Source organism: Crocodylus siamensis, chromosome 3 (assembly GCF_052110815.1).
Source record: "Crocodylus siamensis isolate JL-2025a chromosome 3, ASM5211081v1, whole genome shotgun sequence".
NCBI lineage: Eukaryota > Metazoa > Chordata > Crocodylia > Crocodylidae > Crocodylus > Crocodylus siamensis.
Window position 1 is genome coordinate 109,436,984 of NC_143397.1, and position 22,397 is coordinate 109,459,380.

At 45.1% G+C, this 22,397-nt stretch overlaps 1 protein-coding gene across 2 annotated transcripts in view; it reads right to left on the reverse strand.

The window, feature by feature from the left end:
• Positions 1-605: 605 nt before the first annotated feature.
• Positions 606-22,397, reverse strand: part of TRABD2A (TraB domain containing 2A) — a 180,280-nt gene continuing 158,488 nt past the window's right edge. For both annotated transcript variants that reach the window (XM_090037260.1, XM_090037258.1), the window contains 3 exons: positions 15,791-15,881; positions 7,713-7,967; positions 606-2,438 (listed from right to left, as the gene is read on the reverse strand). In XM_090037260.1, coding sequence (XP_089893386.1) covers positions 2,255-2,438; positions 7,713-7,967; positions 15,791-15,881 — 530 coding nt within the window. In that variant the 3' untranslated portion in view covers positions 606-2,254. The remainder of the gene's footprint in view (positions 2,439-7,712; positions 7,968-15,790; positions 15,882-22,397) is intronic.

Consider the following 22,397-nt stretch of genomic DNA (forward strand, 5'->3'; position numbering starts at 1 on the left):
TGGACCAGATGCAGCCCACCAGATCATTCTATCTGGTCCACAGGGCCCCTAAAAAATTTAGAAAATTAGTATTTATCTGTCCTGGGCTGCCTGTCATGTGGCCCTCGAAGGCTTGCCAAAACTCAGTAAGTGGCCCTCCACCTGAAGTAATTGCCCTCCCCTGCTGTAGTGCCTATTGCTGCTATATGGGCTGCATATAATAATCATCTTAATAATAATTCCAAATATAATGAGAGAGCAAGGTCCTCAGGTGAAAAGAGGAGCCCAGGTAGGAATGAGAGGAAATCAAACAAGCACAAGCAGAAGGTGTTAGGGAGACCACAGACAACCATTTTCCAAGGTTTCTTCATCAGGTCTGTCCTTTAAAGATAAAACACATTATCAAAAGGTTAAAAGAAGTCATCACTATCCCCCTGATTTCCATTAATTCGGATCCAATGGCGCAAAGGAGGTTTCAGCAGGCTGCTGCAGTTTTGAGAGGCATTGAGTAATGGTCATATCCCTCTTTGCTTGTGTTTATTGTAAGGGTACAATACAGGACTTAGCAGAGAAACAATTTGGAAAGCTTTAGGAGAGAATATGAAAGCAAAGGCCTCTATTAAAATCCATGATAAAACTCCCAATGGGTCATTGCACTAGCAAAAGAAAGAAAGCATTTCCCAAAGTATAAAGCTGAATATAAAATAAACAATAAATATTTAATGAAGAGAGGCAGTGTTTTACTTTTGGGAGCCTCAAATCTGCTTTTCTGTTTGTTATTTTAGAAGAAAATCTATAAATGCTTACAGTATCTTTGAGAAGTTCCCTAGGACAGTGGCTGTCAACCGGGGGTACATGTACCCCCCAGGGGTACTTAAAAAGGTCATAGGAGATAAAGGGGGACTCCCACCAGTGCGTGCATCCCGGTGGACGCCCAGGGGGCACATGGCCCCCTGACCTGTGCGCGGGGCAAAGGCGGTTGCTGTTGCACACTGGGCTTTGCACACTGTTGCAGCTGCCTCAGGAGCCGTGCAACATCACGTGTCCCGCCACTAGATGGGCAGGGGCTGTGGCACAGCCTGGCAGCGGCAGGCACATGGCATCACACCGCTGCTGGGGAAGTTGTAGTGGCACACAAAGCCCAGTGCACAGTGGCAGCTGCCTGCGCCCCACACACAGATCAGGAGGGCAATGCCTCCCTGGGTGTCTGCTGGGGTGCGCACAGCAGTAAGAGCCCCCCATGGTCCTGGCTCTGATTGTTCCACGACCCGGCCTGGCCAGGGCCCCATTCACCCTAGACCCTGCCTGTGCCCCACTTCCTCCCTCACCATGGGGGCCTTGATCTGCCCCCCAAGGTCCTTTCCCCTCCCCCACAGACTTACCTGCTATGGGCGGGGGGGAGTGCACATGCACGTGTGCACTCAGCCCACCCAAATAATTTTAATATAAAGGGGTACATTAGCTGAAATTTTTGAGACAGAAGGGGTACACTTATTAAAACAGGTTGAAAACCCCTGCCCTAGGAAATTATTTTTCTTAAATATTTATCAGTCAGTGTTTAAAGAAAATTCTTCACTAGGACATTCTTGTAACATCTACCGGAGACAGGGATGTTCTAGCTACAAGTACCTCCTGATTAACCCTACCAAAAGAAGGTGCTAAATACTGGGTCTGTGGTAGACTGGTTTGCATATGCTAGTCCTAAGTATGACTTTCAATGGGACTTAAAATTCCCATGTCACTTAAATGCTTTTGAATATTTTGCCTTAAACTTACATATATAATTTGGTGAGAAACCAAAGAAATGCAGACATAGGACCAAGCTTTTCCTTTCAGTCCTGCTGATGTGACCAAGATATTCTCTTCCAGCCAAGGTAATTAACAAGTTAGTGGTAGTTTAAAACATTTTGTCTCACAAGGCAATCAATAAAAAAAACTTCCAAACCAAAACCAAAATCAAAATGTATTTAGTCAAATTCATACAGCTAAACAGCAGCTATGTTACAGCAACATTATACATCTCCCAAAAGCATTATGGGATAACATGAAATAATTCTTCTGCAAGAGAAGGATAAATAATGGCTCTCATTAAAAGTATCTTCTCCTGTATTGGGCATGTCAAACAAGTTAATCATGTTAATGGTCCAGATTCAGGAAAAGGAGGAGGTTCGAGAACATTCCACAGAACAAGTGTCACACTTGGACAGTCTTTTCTTCTATATTTCCCCCCAAAATTTGTGCTTTAGACAAGGCCCCTGTGGTTTAATGCCAAGTCTCATTGTAGCGCAGGTAGCATATGCAAAGCCAAAGTCAATAATAAGAGGTACAGAGACTGGAAAGGCACATGAGCTCTGCTGGCATCTGCCTGGATGTGACTGGATCGCCCGTGTCCTCGTGGCTGGGGTTCCACTGTAATATATCCATTAATGATGCGAATCCGTGGAGGTGGGTCGGTGGTACTATAAAGCAAACAAAAGGTGTCTGGTCAGGGAACACTGAATGAACCAGGAATCAAATTGCAGCCTATTGCAGACCCGGCCAGAGGAGGGTCTGAAGCAGCTTGTGGGGTACCTCCCAATATTACAAAAGCAAGCAGAATATTACAATTATATATATACCAAAAACTCCTTAAACAATATCCCAGCTTAGTCTTGCCTGCTAAATGCCTGTTCAAATCAGAAGATTTGTCAGTGCTTCCAGAAGATGCCCAGGCTTGAGCCCTTGCAGACCTCAAGGGGGAAGGCGTTTCAGAGCAGAGGAGTGACTAGTGAGAATGATCTCCCACGTGGTCTCACCAAGCAAACTTGGCACCTGGTACTTGCAGGCGGCTCCTCTCAGCTGCTTTTAGGGATTGCAAAGGGACATAAGGGAGAAGGTGATTCCTTAAGTATATAGTGCCCAGATTATTTAAAGGAGTAAAGTAATGCATGGTCCAGACCCAAGCAAAACAAACCTGGCAGATCTGCCTGTCAGTGGCCAATGACAAGGATGTATATAAATAAGGGCTGTGAATTTAGATCCTCAAGGGCCTGATAGGTCAAAACTGGCATTTTGAATTGCATCCAGAAAACTTTTGGGAGCAACTGGAGTTATGTGCTCCTGGTGATCCAAACTCATTAGATGGTGGGTCCCCACATTCTGCACCAGCTGAAGCTTTCAGAAACTCATCAAGGGCAGCCCAATTCAGTAGTGTAGCCTTGAAGTGATGAAGGTATAGATAATGGCATATATCTGATTTAAAAAGAAAGTCACAACCTGCTCATCAGATGGAGTTGGTGAAACCTATCTACCACTGTTACTTGGAGATCTAGTTGCAGCACAGGATCCAAAAGTACCCCAAGGCTGTGAACCACAGTAACAAGGGGAGACTGAATCCCATCTATGATGTGTCCCAATCCCCACCAGATCACTTTGTCTGCCCAGCACTACTGTTCTGGCAGGATTCAGTGTCATTTGGTTTTCTACATCTAGTCCCCAGCTTCAGTCTCTGTGCTATACTCAGAGCAAAAACCAGAGACAAGGGTCTAGGAATCTGATAGCATCCAGAATGTGCTTGGGGCTGTTGGGTTACCATCCCAATGACCTTTCCCAAAACAGGGGAGGCTGGAAATAGCACAATAGCTGACTGTGACATTGGCATCAGCAGAATGTTTCTTGAGTAGGGACTTAACGTTCAAATCTAGATCCCACCCCCATGAAGGCAATCCTGCACAGACATGCCCTCCACACTGAGAGGAGGACTCTCAGATTACCCCTGCTGTTACTGGCTGGGCACTACGCTCTTGCCCTTAACCTTGGGGAAAGGTACAGAAACACACATGGGTCACATTCCTATCCAAATACCTGGATAGATACCCAATGTCAATGACAGCAGAATGCCCTGAGCAACAACTCACCCCCCACCTCACACTACAATTACCATGCAGCTGAGCTTCAATATGGGGTTGTAAGGGAAGGGAATTAGTGGTATATAAGGGGGGCAATGTGATGGGGAAGTTTCTCTTGCCCCAGCGTCAGGATCTACTGGATGAATGGCTGACAGGTTCATGGAAGTAGTAAAGAGCAGCCTTCCTGATCTCCTGAGGCTAGCATTTTGGCTTCATGGCAGCCATTCAGAGGAACAGCAGAGATGGGATTGCGAATCAGCATGCTTTCTACATACAAGACACTGAAGGGTATGCTTTCAACAGTTTGGCAGAAGCTCTTTCTGGTCTTCCTCAGCCCTCCCCCAGTTTGCACGTGTGTTAGCAAGAACATGGCTCTTCCGTAGGCTTCATAAACAATACTCCATGAAAACTGCTGCCAATGGCGGACAGAGAAAGCCCATATGTAGGGTATACATGGGTTGGGAGTAAAGACAAGGAAAAGCAATTGTTAGAACCCTACCCAATGTCTAGCAACAGAGGAGCAGACATCCCTGCAACAAGCGGGCTGCATCCAGGAATGAGAGCTGTGGGTACTGCTCTCTGTGGATAACAAGTTGCAGCCAATTTGACTTGGGGCTATCAGCTGACTCAGCTCAACGCCACACAGCCCAACATTGCTAGGTGGAAGCTATGATAAATTTCAGCAAAATTAAAAGCAAGCCCACCTGCCCCATGACAAAAGTATGTTCATTCCACTTGCTTTGGTGCTCCGCAGCTGCTATGCACTATCCTAGCTTTATTTGAGCCCAAGTGCATTCTGCAAAAATGCTTTGGGAATTTGAAGGCAATTAGTATCCTTTTTAAAAACACTTACCATTCCCTACCAAAAGGCCTGGCAGGAGGCTCCTACAGTAACTGGAAAGAAGCCAACTGGCAGTACAACAAAGGAACAGGGCTGACAGCAGACACATACAGGAGCACAGACCAAAGCAATTCAGCCAAACCCACTACAAGACTGCCTTAAATCACTCTGGCTAGGCCTTGAATGTTTATGTGCTCATAAGAGCAAAGTTATGGATGGCCCAGACCCAAGCAAAACAAACGTAGCAGATTTACCTGTCAGTGGCCAATGACAAGGACACATATAAATAAGGGCTGCGAATTTAGATAAGGTAGCAACTGAGAACAGGTTTTCCTCGCTTTATGCTGTACACACGTTCCTGGAAAATGGTGCATAACTAGAATTTGCATAAAGGGAATCCACCTCCCAGTGTAACAAATAGTTCCAAGACTGACTGTACTGACCCCCAGACCCATTTCTACCACTTTTACATGACAGTTTTGGTACTCACCAACAGCAGTCAGTACACACAAGCACAGGGTGGTGGTGAATGTTACCGTAATGAGGATGGCAACTACAGAAACGTGTCGCAGACAACGAGTGAGGAGCACAGATCCACACAGGAGACTATATTTTGGTGTTCATCACTCCTATAATGCACCGCACAAAACAGCTGACTGTGGGCTTCCACCACACTGATCACATAAGAGTGAATGTACCTTGCATATAATTAATTTTTGGTATAAAAAGGGTTATTGCATAAGAGCGAATTCTCACATATAGAACCCCCATAAAGCGAGGGAAACCTGTATTAAATCTGAGCGGCTTGTCTGACCAGCTGTATTTCATCTGCCATACATCAAATATTACCACTAGATGGGGTAGTTAGCACAGCACAGGCCCCTACCAATAGCAATTAGAGGAACTGTCCATTACATGGGGATAACAGCATATCTGTGATGTGAAGTCCTGCTAGATTCACTGCAGTCAAACAAAGCACAGAAGTCCCTGTTTGGGAAAGAATCTAATAGGAAGAGCCATGGCAGGCATTGCTGCTCACTGGCAATCATTTCTATAGCCTTACTGCAGAAGCACTGAGTTCCTACAGTTTCCCCTATCCACAGGACACAAATGCAAACCTCTGTTCACTTCCACCCTCCCCTGTACAGAGGTTGTTTGGGTAGCCCATCCATCACTGACTGCTTCTGAGGTTATCACTAAAAACAGCTGGTGGTGTAATCTCCAGTTGCCTGCAGACATTAAAAAAAAACAAAACCCAAAAAAACAAACAAACATACTTTACTGAAAGAAGCAGTGCATTAATTCAACCTGGCTCTACAGCATTTGCATAGATCAGGCGCTTCAGCGGGACTTTTTGGTGCTTTTATCTAACAGCTGATTCAATCCGCTATTAGATAAAAGCACCAAAAAAGCCCCATTAAAGCACCCGATCTATACAGACATTAGGCAAGCCGAGCCCAACTAACGCACTGCCTCTTCTGGGCATGCACTGGGCTTGGCACAGGAGTGTGCTGAATTTAAAGTAAAACACCATTTTGGTTTTTTTAAATGTCTGGAAGCAGCCGCTGTGCATTAGATTGTGCTCCCAGCTCAAACAATGTATTCCATAGGTGGAGAGGGAGAGAACTGCAAGCCAAAAAAATAAAAAGTAAATCTGATCTCAGTCATTCCCAAGGTCATAAAGGCACAAATACCTGGAGCAGTTTGCTAGGTAGTAACTGCTGACATAAATGTATCAGCTTTGTTTTCCCTATGGGCCTTTCTTTCTGCTGTGCACTAGCACATCCCTGCAGTTGAAATTAACAACCCTGTCCTTCCTCCAGATTAAGTTGGAATGCCTCCTATTGTCCTGGGCTCCCTGAAGTCTCTGCATCTTGCAAACACACAGGATTAGCTCTAGGCCCAGGCATGGTCCACTGATTAAGTGGCGAAAAATGCATGTGTAAAGCTGAACCAGCCCAGCCTCTGGCTTCTTTACTTTTCACTCCATCCAGGAAGAGCACACACCAACTGCTGAAACTTCCTGAGCCTGACGAAGGGTTTTTGAACCCAAAAGCTTGCTTAACATTTTTTTCCAGCTTAACAAAAAATATCATATTCACCCAAAGAACCTTGTCTGCATGTGAACATAACTTGAGGCACCTACTGAGTCAGTGTTCTCCATTAGAGCTTTCTGCCATATGCACACCTAATATCACCCACAATAATAACAATCACAACTAGTATCAATTTAATTAACTGAATTGAAATAAAATATGCAATTATATGTAATAAATAACACAGTTGCCCAGACATGTAAACCAGAAGAGTACTTGTCACTGTACCATCTCCCATGTAACTTGGATTATTAGATTATTATTAGATTATTAGGTCACTTGGATTATTTAGAGCAATGGGAAAATTACGGCATTAGGTGACCTAATATATCACGAAGGTATGAAGTTCCCCATCATATCTGGTACATCTGAGATGATAATGAAGAATGGTTTATGGAGGCCCAATGGACTGAATCTAGAAACTTACTTAAAAATATGCCAGAACATGATTCCCTGTTGTCCTGGGTCATTAACACACGTGCAATGTGGGAAGAAATTGTTTTCAAATTGTCACACTGCATAGGCGAAAATGTCTCCAAAAGGCAACTGAATGGAGAGAACTGGGCTTATACTGCAGCAGATGGAAAGGAAATAAGAGAACATGAAAGAGTCACATTCAGTGGCGAGTGGGAGGACAGTGGCTGGAGGAAGGCACTTGAGGAACAACGCACACGTCAAAAAGTTGATCTGGCTGTTCCCGAGTTGAGTCAGCTCTCTTGGCCAGGCAAACAAGTACCTTAGTCTCCACCTCATTTCTGATGCTAAACCTGATTGAAACAAGTGTCTGGCTAGCAGCTTGTGAGGGTGCCTCCTGCTTTGGATGGGCACTGAAGAGGTCAAAACACAGGATTTGGGGCAGGGTACTCAGCCAACCTAGCAGATCATCCTCCCTCCCCACCAGGTATATACCTTTCCTCAATGCGGACCCAGAGGTCATTAAACTGGCGGAGATGCTGCTTTTTCTGTTGCTTCTTCTTCTTCTTCTTGTATTTCCGGTCTCCTTTCTCCAGCAGGTCAATGCTCTCAGGCAGCAGCAGGTGAGGCAGAATCTCCTCTTCTTCCTTCTGGGCGTGCAGATGTGGCGGGAGCTCCTGTGAAATCACATATGAGGTGTACGCTGGCGACAATGAAGAGGAGGTGGACAATGTTTTCGGGTTTTTTCCACTGGGAAAGGAGAAACAAGTGAAAAAGTTTGAAAGGGCCTAAGAGGAGGTCTCAGTACAATGACAAGGAAGCCATGATCACCATGACAGATGCTGGCTTAAGTCCTGCTGTTTATTTACCCACCACCCCGCAAAGGCAGACCTAAATTCATACAGATCCTCTTCAATTAAAAGGACCTGGAAAAAAAAGAATCAAACCCAAAGAGCAGTAATCAGATTTGGCCTGAGAAAAGGCAGTCATTTAAGAACAACATAGTGCATCTGGCTGGCTGTATTACAAAAACTTTGACAGTTAAGTGCTAAGCACTTTTTCCATATCCTGAAATCAGCTGGATCGGCAAATCCCCAACGTTTCTAATTAGATCTGCTGCAGAGCTTGGGATTCTGGTCCTGAGCCCAAATAGGCTGGAGCCAAAGTGTGCCTGGCCTTGACTCCAAGACCTCCAAGTGTGGAGGATTTATCACATCCTCTGTTCCACTGGTCGATGACCCTCACTGCTACCACTGTGCATCCTGTAAACCAGCAACCTGCAGATGAAAAGAGTTAGCCCCCATGAGCAGTCCCTTCTCCTGTTCAGTCCCTTAAAGAATTGGAGAAAAGAGGAACACAAGTCATCCAGAATACCCCCTCCCAGCCCTGAGGCAGGAGCAGCGATACTAAAAACATTCATGACCGATTTTTGTCTAACCTGCTCCTAAAGCAGGGCTGACACGTACATGGCCTCTAACTGGACATTAATGAATGGCTTGATGCAGCTTCTGAACGGATCTTAGAGTACATTTATACTGCAAAACAGGACCTAGAAAACATGCCTGAGTGTAGCTGCTGTTTTTGTTACCCAAAGGAGCTCTACATGACACTTGTGTTCATCACAGACATGCCCTTTGTTAAAATGTTAATTCCTTCTAACACCTGTTCTGCAGTTCACCTTGAACTAAGCTCTAGGAAATAGAAATGCAAGATCAGAAGCTTTGCTTAAAAGTGGGAAGACAAGCCCAATGGTTTGGGCACTAATCTAAGAGCTACAAGACCAGAGTTCAGTTCCCTACCTTACTACTAGCTGCTGAAGTGACACTGGACAATTCATTTAGTCTATTTGTTCCTCTGTTTCCTATCGCTAAAGTTGGAACAGCAGCATTGTCTTCCCTTAGCAGGATGCTTGTAGAGAGATCCATGGAAGATGCTGAGATAGCTTCTGCAGCATGTGGGGAGGGGGTGATATAGGATGGGTAGCTTTGGTGAGGTGTGTTGAGTCAGCCTGCTGATTGCAGCCCATGGGTCCAGAAGCCATCCAGGCCAGTCCTAGAGCTCAGGGACACAACTGAATTTGTTTCCAGGGCAGCAAATCTCACATATACCATAGAGAGGAGATGTTTTCATGATCGAGGCTGGAGGCAGGGGCAAACAGGAAGTTTCTTTCTTTCCCAAGGTTGGGGCAAGTGGGATCTAACTCACTCCTGCTCCACAAAGAGGCTAAGGGGTTGGGGGTACAGCTGTCATCCACCCTGTTCACCTGGGTGCAAGCGGGGCTGATGCAGCTTGAGGAGAAATCTGCTTCGTCCTGATTGAGGGAGCAGATGATTCATCCCTGCTCTCCCTCCTCAGACAGGCACTATCCCCCTGGTGCTCATTCCAAGGCAGAGAGCACAGCTCTAAGCTGAGACCAATACCAGGATGTGGCTGCAAGAGCTACAAGCCAACCCCCTGGGGTATAGCATGCAGGGATTTTCCTTCCCTCCTCCCCAGGGAGTAGCATGAACAAATCCCTTTTCAGCACATAGAAAGTAGATGTTCAGGTCTTTGGGTCAAGTCAGAGTGGTGCAAAGGCCTGAACGATCTGGAAACTAATTTATAGTGAGAAGAAAAGGAGCAGCATCGCTGAATTAGACAAGGCTGGAGACAGACTTGGGCTGAAATATGAAAGGGAAAGAACACAAACCACTGTGAAAATGTTCCCTTTGCCAGCTATATATGCTATGTGATTAAAGCCTGCACTTCCCTTCTTTCCCTGCAACCCAAATGAGGTGGGCTCTTAGGAGAGGAGCTGACTGCAGTGAGGATTTGTTATTTTTGGACCAGACCCATACCTAAAACTATAATGGAGCAGAAAGCAAGTTGCAGTCAGACAGTTGAGAGTTGGGAAGGATGCAGAACACTGAGCAAGCCTGCCTTGGAAGGGGAAGTGTGAAATGAGGAGAAAATCTGACCTTGTTTCCCAAAAGAAAGTCAGGAACTGAATGGGGAGGATACTCAAGAGCCCTGGCTGAGAGAAGCTCAGAAGAGTGGGTTTCCCTGCAGCTCTCTGGTAGGGGCACCTGATACAAGGTTGGGATTGCACGGCAAAACACCAGCTGACCTCCAAACTTTCCTCCTTCAATTTCCACCCCAAACCTGTTTACCCCTTGAGCAGCTTTTGAATATCACTTCTGTGACCCTTGGTACCTTCCTGAGCTTGCCCACAAAGTCCCTGTCCTATCCACCTTTAAGCCCCACTGAAAGACAATGCTGCCTATGGTAACCTAAGGTGACCTGAACAGTCCCCTAGTTACTATTCTCCACTCCCTAAATACCATTATCTGACCTGTTCTGAAACAACAACTCTTCCAAAAGGGGACTGACACTCCTTTAGGGGGGGCAGGATACTAGGCTCACCACGATGAACATGACAGAGAAGAGTTAGGAATCCAAGCATTCCTGTGAATGCAGAATAGGCAGAAAGTGCTTGGTCTGTTTGCCTGGACAAGGTGCCTGGTCTGTTCTCCAGAATGCATGAGCATCCTAGTCTTGAGAGAGTTAAGGGCATAAGCCTTTCCTGCTGTGCTTTCTGCAGGGGAATCAGCAGGAGATGTTTTGAACAGCAGCAGACCTGTGATAAAAAGGAACACAAAGGTACACAGATCCACAGGAGCATCCTTCTCCCCTGGGGCCAGAGTCCACCCTCCTCCCCCACAGTGTGTAACACTTGCTGACTCTCCTTGAGTGCAGCAGCAGCTGCAGGAGGTGGGGAGGGGGGCAGGAGGTGCACTCATTATGACTGTGATTATATGATGAATATTTTATGCAATATATATTCAACCTAAAATCAGTAATACTATTTAAAAGCTCAAAATAGAGGCACTGGGAACTTGATTATATTCAGGACACTATATATAGCTGTTCTCAGTGCTCTCTGCTGTGGGGCTGGAGCCATTTATCTACCCTCCCTACCCTTCACCACACACTGAGAGTCCTACCCCTACCCCCTGTGCTCCAATTTCTGCCCTCTTCCAATGCCCTAGTCCTTATCTAGCCCCACTGGGGCTGGCTCACCACTGCTCATCTTTGCTCCCTGATGGTTCCTCCCCATGGGAGCATGAACACACACACACACACACACACACACACACACATGCTGCTCAGTTCTTGTTCCCTCTCTGTCCCCTTGGCACAACCACGGTATCTCAACAGATGCTTCAGGTGGCCTTAAGACAAAGTTGAGCATTTGTGATGCGTAGAAGGTGCACACAGATGCATGTGTACCCCCTGAGATCAGCTGTGCACTTCCTGGAAGCACCAACCATGAAACTGGAAGTGCCTGCAGAAGTGCACTTCTGGTTTTGCCACTGGCTCAGTGATCGGCTGCTGGGGGACCCCCCTATCAGTCATCTGGTGCTCCTCCCTGACTCAGGAGGCACCAGTCGCCTATGAAGTTGAGGTTTCCCTGATGGGCACAGCTACTACACACTGTCATGCCCCAGGGAGAGCAGGCCTTTTCACAAAAGATCCCCCTTTGATTCATATTATGTTTTGTGGCATTCCGTTTTATTTCTTTTACACATTTATCACACTATTTGCAAAAAAAAAAAAAAAAAATAGATAGGGCAGATAAAGTAATACTAGGGCAAATGAAAGGTACCAAGCTGACAGACCCAGGGACTGATGAGATTGGCAGAGGCCAGACTGTGGCATGGTACACATGATTCCACATGACTTGCCCTTGGCCAGGAGGGATCCTGTATGAGGCTGAAAAGGCAATTCTATCCCCAGGCTCACTCTGATCTATGTTTCTGTGCCATGCCACCATAGGTCCAGCTTGCCACCATGGGCCTAGAGATGTGGTTACGTGTCCATGATGGTCTGTATTGAGATCTACTCACAGAGAGTGGTTATCCTCTGACAATAGCTTGTGGCAATTTACAGGCCTAAACAAGTTCAAATGAGTGAACTTGATGTGAAAATCTTTGTGTCCTGTTACCATTCTTCTCAGAAGCCACATTAACCATTTTCCACATCATTTCAAACGTTTTCCTTCTCTTTTGTATTCAGCCTGTTTTAAACTAATTTCCTATCTTTAAACTTGCTTTCAAATGGTATGAGAGGACTATTCTTGAACTTTCAACATCTATTTTTTAGGTCCTTCTGAACAAAGGCTTAAACCCCCATCTTCTTTGACTGACTTTATCAGGAGCTGTTAATCACAGACCCTAGAAAAGACTTCATTTCCAGCAGTGACTATGAACTGGCTGAAGTGCTATAACTTTTGATTTGGGCCAGGGACCACGCTGCTTCAAAGGCAGTTATTTGGGTGCTGAGCTTTCACTGATTTCCAGTAGGAGTCAGGTGCCCAGCTGCCCTTCAAGTCTTTGAAACCTGTGATCCCTTTTGGTGTCTGAAATATGATGAGTGAAATTCTGACCCAATTTAGGTCAACAGGAGTTTTGCCATTGATTTCCATGGGGCCACAGTTCTCCTGTGTGATTTGAACTCTGTTTTTGTTCACATGTCAAATAAGCGCTATGTGGAATTTTATGAAATTTTATCTCTTTCTCTCTAGATTTCAGAAAATTGCTAAAGAAGTTTTAAAGAATGCCTGGCCAAAGCCCTCCTTCCAGCAGAAACCATCATGTACCAAGATATTTTATTCTTCTATAGTACAGCTGTATAACTGGTAATCTGCAGGCTGCATGAAGCCTGAGAAGGGTCAATTTGCAGCCCCGAGCTCCCACCTGGCTGCCCATCCCGCTACTGCTCCAGCTGCAGCAGCAGCTGGGGTCCCCCTCTCTCTCCTCCCACTTCCACTTCCTGACCCTGGCCCAAGGGGGGAGGGAAGGAAGGGCAGCACAGTCCGCAGTGCTGGAGGAGCCCATAGCTGAGAAGCTGAAGGTGAGTCTGGGGTGCCCATGTGCACAGTGCAGTTGTGGGGGGAGAGGTCCACCCAGGGGCCTGTGGCTCATGCAGGTATGGCCCATGCAGTGCACAGCCCACAGTGGTGTAGCCTGTAGGGCATACAATCCCCAGCCGCTTAGAAGCTGGTCTACAGAAAACTCATAAAAGAGTTTCTTTCTTAAACCGCACCCAAAACTCAAATATAGCATACTTAAGTCATATGGCCAAGCACAGAGGTCCTGTCTAAATTAAGGGTAAACTTAGTGTTTGTCTAAATTAAGGTTAAGACTTCAGCACTTGTATATAAGAAAGTTATATCTAGAGGGCTTGTCCACAACAAGGTAAATGCCCACCCCTATCTGACAATAGAGTTATGACAAAGCATGGATAGAGAAGGCCAAGCTGAACAAAGTCTAGGTGCAAGTGCAGGAAGCTTTCATAGATTCACAGACATTAAGGTTGGAAGGGACCTCAGCAGATCATCAGAGTCTGACTTCCTACCCTGGGCAGTAAAGAGTGCTGGGGTCAGATGACCCCAGCCAGGTGCTTGTCCAGTCTCCTCTTAAAGACCCCAAGGTAGAGGAGAGCACCACCTCCCTTGGAAGCCCATTCCACATTCTGGCCACCCTTACCATAAAGAAGTTCTTCCTGATGTCCAGCCTGAATCTGCTCTCTGTCAGTTTGTGGCCATTATTTATAGTTACTCCAAGGGGCGCCCTGGTAAACAGAGCATCTCCTATCCCTTGCTGTCCCCCCCAGTGAATTTGTAGGTGGCCAAAAGATCACCACTGAGCCTTCCCTTGTGGAGACTGAGGATATTTAGGTCCCTCAATCTCTCCTCATAGGGCCTTACCTGCAGACTCCCAGCCATACAAGTAGCTCTCCTCTGGACCCTCTCAAGGTTATCCACATCCCTCTTGAAACACGGCACCCAAAACTGGATGCAGTACTCCAGCTGCAGCCTTACTAGTGCTGCATAGAGGGGAAGTAGCACCTCCCTAGACCTGTTTATGATGCATCTGCTAATGCATGATAAAGTGCGGTTAGCTTTATTGATCACTTCATCACATTGATGACTCATGTTCATCTTGGAGTCAGCTATAATTCCGAGATCCCTTTCTGCCACAGTGCTGCTGAGAGGGTCATCCCCCAGCCTGTAAATGTGTTGGTGATTCCTTCTCCCTACAGAACACTTTCCACATCTCTTCAGAAAACTCAGGAAAATTTGATCTGATAGGAAGCTTGACTGAGAGAGCCAAGGAGGAAAATCATGTGCTCCACTCAGGAGAAAAGGTATCTTGTCATTACTTATTCATATTGCTTTACTGGGTAGGTGCCTCCAGCACTGTGCCAGACACTATACACATATGGAACACAAAGAAACCCCTATCCCAGACAGCCCCTTTGGAAGGCATGGGGGTTGGTCAGGGAAGGAAATATTTGTGGTTAGAAGAAAGGGGGCAAAAGGGAAACAACATAAATATGGGAAAAGGTGATTGAGACATGAATAAGGATCTAAGCAGTGAGAAGATGGAAGAAAAGGAAATATTGTAGACATACTAAGCTAGAAGAGGAGTGTGTGGCGGGGGATAGAAGAGAGGAGGAGCTGGCCTTAAGGGGACAAACCAGTCAAGGAGAACAGTGACACAGACAAGGCAACAGAGAGAAGAGGCAGGACAAGAGATTGGAGGTCGAATTTGACACAGTGGCAGGAAGTCCATAGGAGACAGCCAAGTCAATGGAAGATCAATTCTGGTCTCAGAGGGAAGGAGTTAAAGTTGGAAGTTCTTTGGCAATTGGAATTATGGGAAATGAAATCACTTGGAGAGAGAGCATGGAGCAGGGCAGAATCCAGACAAATACTCACAGCTAGGAAAGAATGAGGAGCCACCAGAGGGGATGAAGATGAAACGCTTATCAAGGACAACTAACATCGAAATACATCCTAGCTTAAAAAGGAGCAGAACCTGGAGGAAGAGCAGCTACCCCTGATATCTATCCATTAGAAAGAAGAGGCTCACAAGGCAGTGTGGAGAGGCCTACTCCAGAGTGGAGAGGCTGAAAAACTCTTTGGAAAAGATCAAGGACAGTTGCTGGAGAAGAAGTCAAGACAACAAGGTCAGAGTTGCATGTACGGGGAATCTTAGAGAGGAAAAGGGGATACAGGTTGGCAGCTGAGAAAAAAAGGAAAGCTTTTGGGCTAAGTAATAAGATATCACACTTGTAGATAAGGGAAGAAGGGCCAGAGGAGAGAAAATGGCTAAGCACATGAGAAGAGGAAGGGACTGAAATAGGAGCCCAGAAGCACAGGGGGTGCGACAGGAAGTGTCAAGCTAGGGAGATGGACAGGGGTTGTAAACCAGTATAGTCAGAGTTTTGCCTTTGCATGGACTACTATACTGGGATAGCTTGCCCAAGAAAGCATACGTTTAGCTCACTCCTGATAACAACTGGCTGATTAAAATCCTGAAAATTCAGGGAAAAATATCTGCAATTCATGTTAAAAAACTACTTAGCAGGTGTCATGCAAATTCTGTTTCCAAATCAGCTTGTAGAAGATAAAACACAGGAAACTAATTGCATTGGGAAATAGCAGAGAACAGTCCACATGGAACAGCTCTTATTTATGTCTCTCTTTCTATGGCTTATCAACTATGATAAAAATATACATATATTACTTGTTGATGGGTTGTCCAGCAGCAGTGTGTTCTACCTCATACCCTTCTCTCCTCAAAACATCAATCACTGTGTTGTTGCCCATGAAATGACCTGCAGTTAAGAAAAAAAATCAGAATAAAAAATCCAGGAGACCACAGTCTGCAAGAGCAATTGATTTCCATTTCTCTTTAGTTCTGGAGGACACATAGCATGAATCGTTGGAGAAATGTAATCTGGCAGAGACCAGACCATTCTGATGGGGTTATTCTAAGGTTCCCAGGTGCTTGCTGCATGAGTACAGGGGACCATCAATATGCCATTTTGGTAATTACATTCTACACTCCTAAAATTTCTCCTGAAGTTTCAAAGAGTAGCCTTCACTTCCAATACTGAACTGTCCTAGAAGCTGCCTCACTCTTTAGCAGCTTCTTGCCTCCTAATGGATGATGTGATTCTGAAATATACATGCAGGAAAAGGGCCAGAGCATGTTCTGAATCAGCAGGGGCCAACTTTCTAGGAGGCATGCCACAAATTAGCCCCAGACCCTCTCCAAATGCTTCTCCAATTCCCTTCTCCTGCCTGATCTGCTGCTCATCTTTCAACTTCCTGCCCTGTCCTCCCTGCCCAATTAGTTGCTTTGCTTTCTGCTTCCTGCCATATCTATTACTGTGCTGCCTGTCCCCTCCCTGATCTGCTGCATGCCACACAGAGTGGCTGCCTGTGCTATTTCTGGCACCCATGCCACAGGTTGGCCACTCTTGTTCTAAATGATATAGCCACACATCTGGAGCAACTGCATTTACTTCAGCGCATAGAAACAAGCTCAGATCCGATTCACAATTTGTAAACCTTCCAAGATCCCAATGTGCTCTACAAACTGAACAGCACCAAACAAGAAGACAGCAAGCATCATTAACTACTTGAATTATTTAATTTAGAGCCATCCAACTGTGGTAGATGGAAAACAGCTTTGGACTGTGGGCAGATGCTACATTAGCCATGCTAGAGTTCAGTCTCTATCCTTCACATAAATGATTAGGGATAGACATTCACCTCTAACTTCAGTAGTGTCTGCTAAACTCTGGAGAGGATTTAGCCTGCTTCAGCAGAAATCTGTCAGTGATTTATAACTTGGTTCCATTTTCAGCCAGATGTGGATGATGCTCAGCCTCTGCCCTGATATCATACTGAATTGATCAGTAGTCTATTAAAATAGAAATCCTGACCATAATGTACAAGAAAAGTTCTAAAAGGACTTATTCCCTGCATGTAGACTGATTGTCATTTCATAGTTGTATTAATACCTCATCAGAGATGGGTTGCTGGGAAGTAGGCTTAGCTGCAAGAAGCACAATACAGACTTCAGAGTTGTAGCCTCTTTAAAAGCATTCGCTGACTTAACAGCTTCTTATAAAATAAAATTAGAATAATGCAGTAATTTGCAGAGAGCTCCCTTCCCTATTCAGAGGTCCTAATATTATAAACTTTGGGGGGGGGGGAGGGAGATGGGACTCATACCACTGCAAACATGCTCCTAAAGAATAGGAATGAAAATAACCTTGACTATCCTATTTCAGCAGTAAATATATACATATATATAATAGAACTCTAACAATGGTCATATTACACTTTACCTGTGAAAAATAGTGTATTTCCCCAAATGTATATAATACCCTGAGATAAATGTCAAGGGGCATCAAGTCCCACTGCCCTAGACTCATCATTGCAGAGACTCAATGGTGGACTCTTTACAGTGTGCTGTGGTTAGAAGTGCATATCTCAGACAGGCAGGGTGGCCGACAAATGGGGCACCAAAAGAACTTGAGTACTTCTTTCTACTAGGGAGCAAACAGGATGCTGGGTTCTGCATGAATTGCAATGTAATTGAGCCTTATGATCACTAAAGCAGGACCTGCTGTTGGAAGGTGAGAATAAGTACAGCCTAAGTAACCTGTTCACTTAGAACAAGGCAAAATAAGACCCTGGTTTCACAGAGTACCATAATGGGTGCAGGGCCTTCCATAGCAAGAGGGGAATCAGGGCCAAAGTTATATCCTTTATTACTTCAAGTTAGGACTACATGGCAGCACAGATCAGCAAATCTGTACTTTCAAAACAGCAACATATACCTTATGGCAAATCTCTCACTATCATATACAGCTCAATGGCTCAATATTTCCTGTATTCTAAGTTCTAATTGCACTGTCAAAATGGCTACAGGTTTCCCTTGCTTTATGCAGGTTCTGTATGTGCAAATTCGCTCTTATGCAAACCAAAAATTTGCTATATGCAAGGTAAATTCACTCTTATGTGATTAGTGTGGTGGAAGCCCGCAGTCAGCTGCTTTGTGTGAGTGATGCACACCAAAATATAGTCTCCTGTGTAAATCTGTGCTCCTCACTCATTGTCTATGGCACATTTCTGTAGTTGCCATCCTCATTATGACAGTACCCTGTGCTTGCGTGTACTGTCTGCTGTTGGTGAGTACCAAAATTGTCTTGTATAAGTAGTAGAAATGGGTCTGTGGGTCTGGGGGCCAGTACGGTTGAGGTCTGGGAATGTATCCCTATTTGTTACATTATAAAGAGGGTTTCCTTTATGCAAATTCGAGTTATGCACCATTTTCCAGGAACACATGTACAATATAAAGTGAGGGAAACCTGTGCTGTTAAAAATCCTTGCTTCTTGCCTACCTGATTTCCAATTTTTATTTATTGTAATAGTGATTTAGACTGACAATGAAGGAAGCTTTAAAGCATGAGCTTCAGTTCAACTTAAACTAACTATGCACTTATGTGATTTCTTGAATCAGTCTCTCTCACTTCTTTTTCTTTCTCTTATTCATCTGTTATATTGCATGGAAGTTATCCTTCAGGAAGCTAACCAAGGGTCTGATCCAGAGGCCATGAGTAGTAGACCAGACTCTAATAGGAACAAGAAACTGCATGCCAATAATCTTAGAAATGGAACAAAACTATGTGTAATACATAAAAAACATAAGGTCACATGCAAACATGAACAGACATGTGATGAAGCCTTCAAAAACTAATTTTATAGCAAGTAAGCAACCATAAACAATCACTACCACCTAGGTGGGCATATGCAATACTTGAAAGATCCTGTTTTTTTCATCCATACATGCATGCCAAGTAGGCTTCAGCACAAGGAGACAGATGAGGTATGTGCCCCGAGGAGCTCGCAAGTCATTCAAGATGTGACAAAGTATACCGAAGTGGCAATCACAGAGAGAAGGGACAAGGGTTCCTGGAACAGGATTTCCTGATTATTCGATATATGAGGTAGCCAGCTGCTCCTGTATTTAGAGCCACCATATGAGGTTGTCATTAGTTAATACTTTGCTTTTCTTCTGGCAACAGATACAGGGCAGGCTCCTTTGTAGCAAAGAGTCTTTGGTTATATGTAAGAGATCCACCTACTCCTTGCCCAAAGCAACTATAAACAACGACCAGAAAGAGGGATTCACCCTCCCAAGGTTTCAGATCAAACAGTTGCACTGCATGAGAGAATGAGTCCAAAGAACCATGACAAGGAGTAGGCCTCTTTCACCTGTTTTCTGTTTTGACCTCACACACTTGAATGCCTCCAAAAGAAAAGCCCCAGGCTCTTGTCCCATCAGAAAGCCTCCTCCTTTCTTTCTGTACACAGCTCTCCATTATCCCCATACCACTAGGTGAAGTGATGCATTTGAGAGGTCAATTTACTCTGGCAGGGGGTGGGGAGCCATGAATCTCTATTCTTCTGTGCTCAAACTCAAAAGGGAACTGAAAAGCTGTTGTATGCACCAGCTCAGCCATACACTCTACTGGAGAGTAAATAAGACCCTGGTCTTTAATCTGCACTGAAAGGAAGTGGAGCGCAGGGATTGTGACGAGCAATATGTTCAAAAAACAAAGCTGTCTGACCAACAAGGGATTGCAATCCTGTCTGTCCTGGCTTCTGAATTTTTGATCTTCAAATGCCCCTCTCAGATACACTACATTATGGGATCACCTATGGAAAACGTTTGGGATAATACCCTATGTGACAAAACTCTGCACAACCTTCTTATTTCCTCTGGCTTGTAGATTTTATTACCGGAGACACACAGGCAAAGGTATTTTAATCTCACAGTTAAGTCAAGAGTGTCCATCCCAGGAGAGACTTTAGAACCAAAATTTAAGACAGCCTGATTTTGGGAATTTATCAAATCCCAGTCAGATTAACCACGGAATGCTGAATAGCAGTAGATTCACTGTTGGTCTACTGCTGAATTTTTCTCTTGTTTTATGACATGATAACTCATTTTGTAAATATATATACATATATTCCCTCACTGAATTTCAACAAGGTATGATATTGGATGCTGATGGGCCAATAATTTTATCAACCTTGCTTCTTTGTGTAATGTAAAAGATGAACACAAACTTGAATCCCATGTAACTGGGTGCGTTTCCTCTTCAAGAAACATCTCAGCTATTGTTCCTTGCACACCCAGGTAAATGCCAGTAACTCACCACTTCAGTCCATTCCAACAGAACAGCGGACATACAGGTGGGTAAATAAAAGTATTAGTGAGGAAACCGAAAGTAGGCTGACATATGCTGAGAAACAGTGGGAACAGCGGTAGCAGGTGATTGCAGCAAGGCAACTACAGAGTGATGAAACTGGTTCTAGTCACAGGGAGACCCTATACCAGGATGTTCACTTTTCTTGACTTGACTGGGAATGTGCAGATGGGCTCTGTGTGCCAGAGCTTTTATGGACTGATGAAACAATCCATTTGTGAGTATTTTAGAGGAACCGGTCCTCTGATTTTTAGGAGATTTTTGCAAAGGCCGGTCATCTGTAATCTCTCCTAAAATATACCCATAATGTAAAATGAAAATCAACAGGAAAAGGGTCCAGAGAAGGTGCCAGGGAATCCACAGATACAACATGGTAGTCATGGGGGACCTTAACTACCCAAACATATGCTGGGAGGAACAGCCAGCTATATCCATCCACTCATGCAGTTTCTTAACCTGCATTCAGGACCTCCATTTAACACATGAGGTAAGGAGTCCCACCAGGGGTAACACCTTGCTCGACTTGGTGTTGGCCACACAGGATTACCTAGTGGGGGACCTACAGATTCAAGGCAACTTAGGGGACGGCAATCACCAAATGATAACATTCACTATCCAGAGGAGGGTGGGCATTATACCTAGCAGGACACAGGTGCTAAACTTAAAAAAGGCTGACTTTAATAGGCTCAGGGTTTTGGTTAGCAGGGTACTAGGAACCAAGAGCCTAGATGCTTTGAGGGTCCAGGAGGGGTGGTCATTCCCTAAGGATACTATTCTTTGGGCTCAGAGTGAGACAATTCCATGGCGGAGAAAGGCGGCAAAGGGACCAGGAAACCCCTTTGGCTAACCAGGGTTATCCATGATACCTTAAGGGCAAAAAAAGTAGCATACAGGAAGTGGAAACAGGGGGTAGCTAGCAAGGAGGAGTACACTTCTTCGGCCCACACCTACAGGGAGTCAGTCAGGAAGGCCAAGGCAGCTCTGGAACTCATGCTAGCGGTAGGGATTAAGAACAATAAAAAGTCCTTCTTTAAGTAAATTGGGAGCAAAAAGAGGGTGGAGGGTAGCATAGGACCCCTATAGGACAGGCAGAGGGGCTTAGTGACGGATAGCAGGGACAAGGTAGATCTCTTCAATGAGTTTTTTGCCTGTCTTCTTAAATAGGAATCTAGACAAACCCTCAACACGCATTACAGACACCAAGAAGGGGAACATCAGCCGACCAATGGTCAGTGCTGATATGGTAAAAGGACACTTGGAGGGGCTGGATGTGTTCAAATCACCAGGACTGGAGGAACTCCACCCATGGGTAATGAAGGAAATAGCAAGTGTCATAGCCAAACCACTAGCAAGGATATATGAGCACTCATGGTGCTCAGGTCAGGTCCCCGAGGATTGGAAGAGGGCCAATGTCATCCCAATCTTTAAGAAGGGGAAGAAGGAGGATCCGGGGAACTATAAACTAATCAGCTTTACCTGTATCCCAGGGAAAATCCTAGAAAAAATTATCAAGGAACACATCTGTGGGAGCCCGCCGGCTAATCTGATGCGGAGGGGTAACCAACATGGGTTTATAGCAGGCAGGTCCTACCTGACTAACCTAGCTTCTTTTTACGACAAGGCAACCAAATGTTTAGATGCAGGAGTCAAGGTGGATGTTATCTATCTGGACTCAAAGAAGGCCTTTAACACAGTATACCATACCATCCTTATTCATAAACTGAGGAGATTTGCCTTGAATGATTACATGGTAGACTGGGTAGCAAACTGGCTTGGGGTCGCACTCAGAGAGTGGTGGTGGATGGGTCAGTGTCAACCTGGGAAGATGTGTGCAGTGGAGTCCCTCAGGGCTCAATTCTGGGGCTGGTGCTGTTCAACATCTTCATCATGATCTGGGCAAGGGGGTGGGAAGCACCCTGTCCAAATTTGCAGATGACACAAAAATATGGCGTGAAGCTAACACCCTGGAGAGGAGGAACGAGATCCAGGCTGACCTAGACAGGCTGGGGAAGTGGGCAGAGAGCAACAGGATGCAATTCAATAAGGACAAGTGCTAGGTGC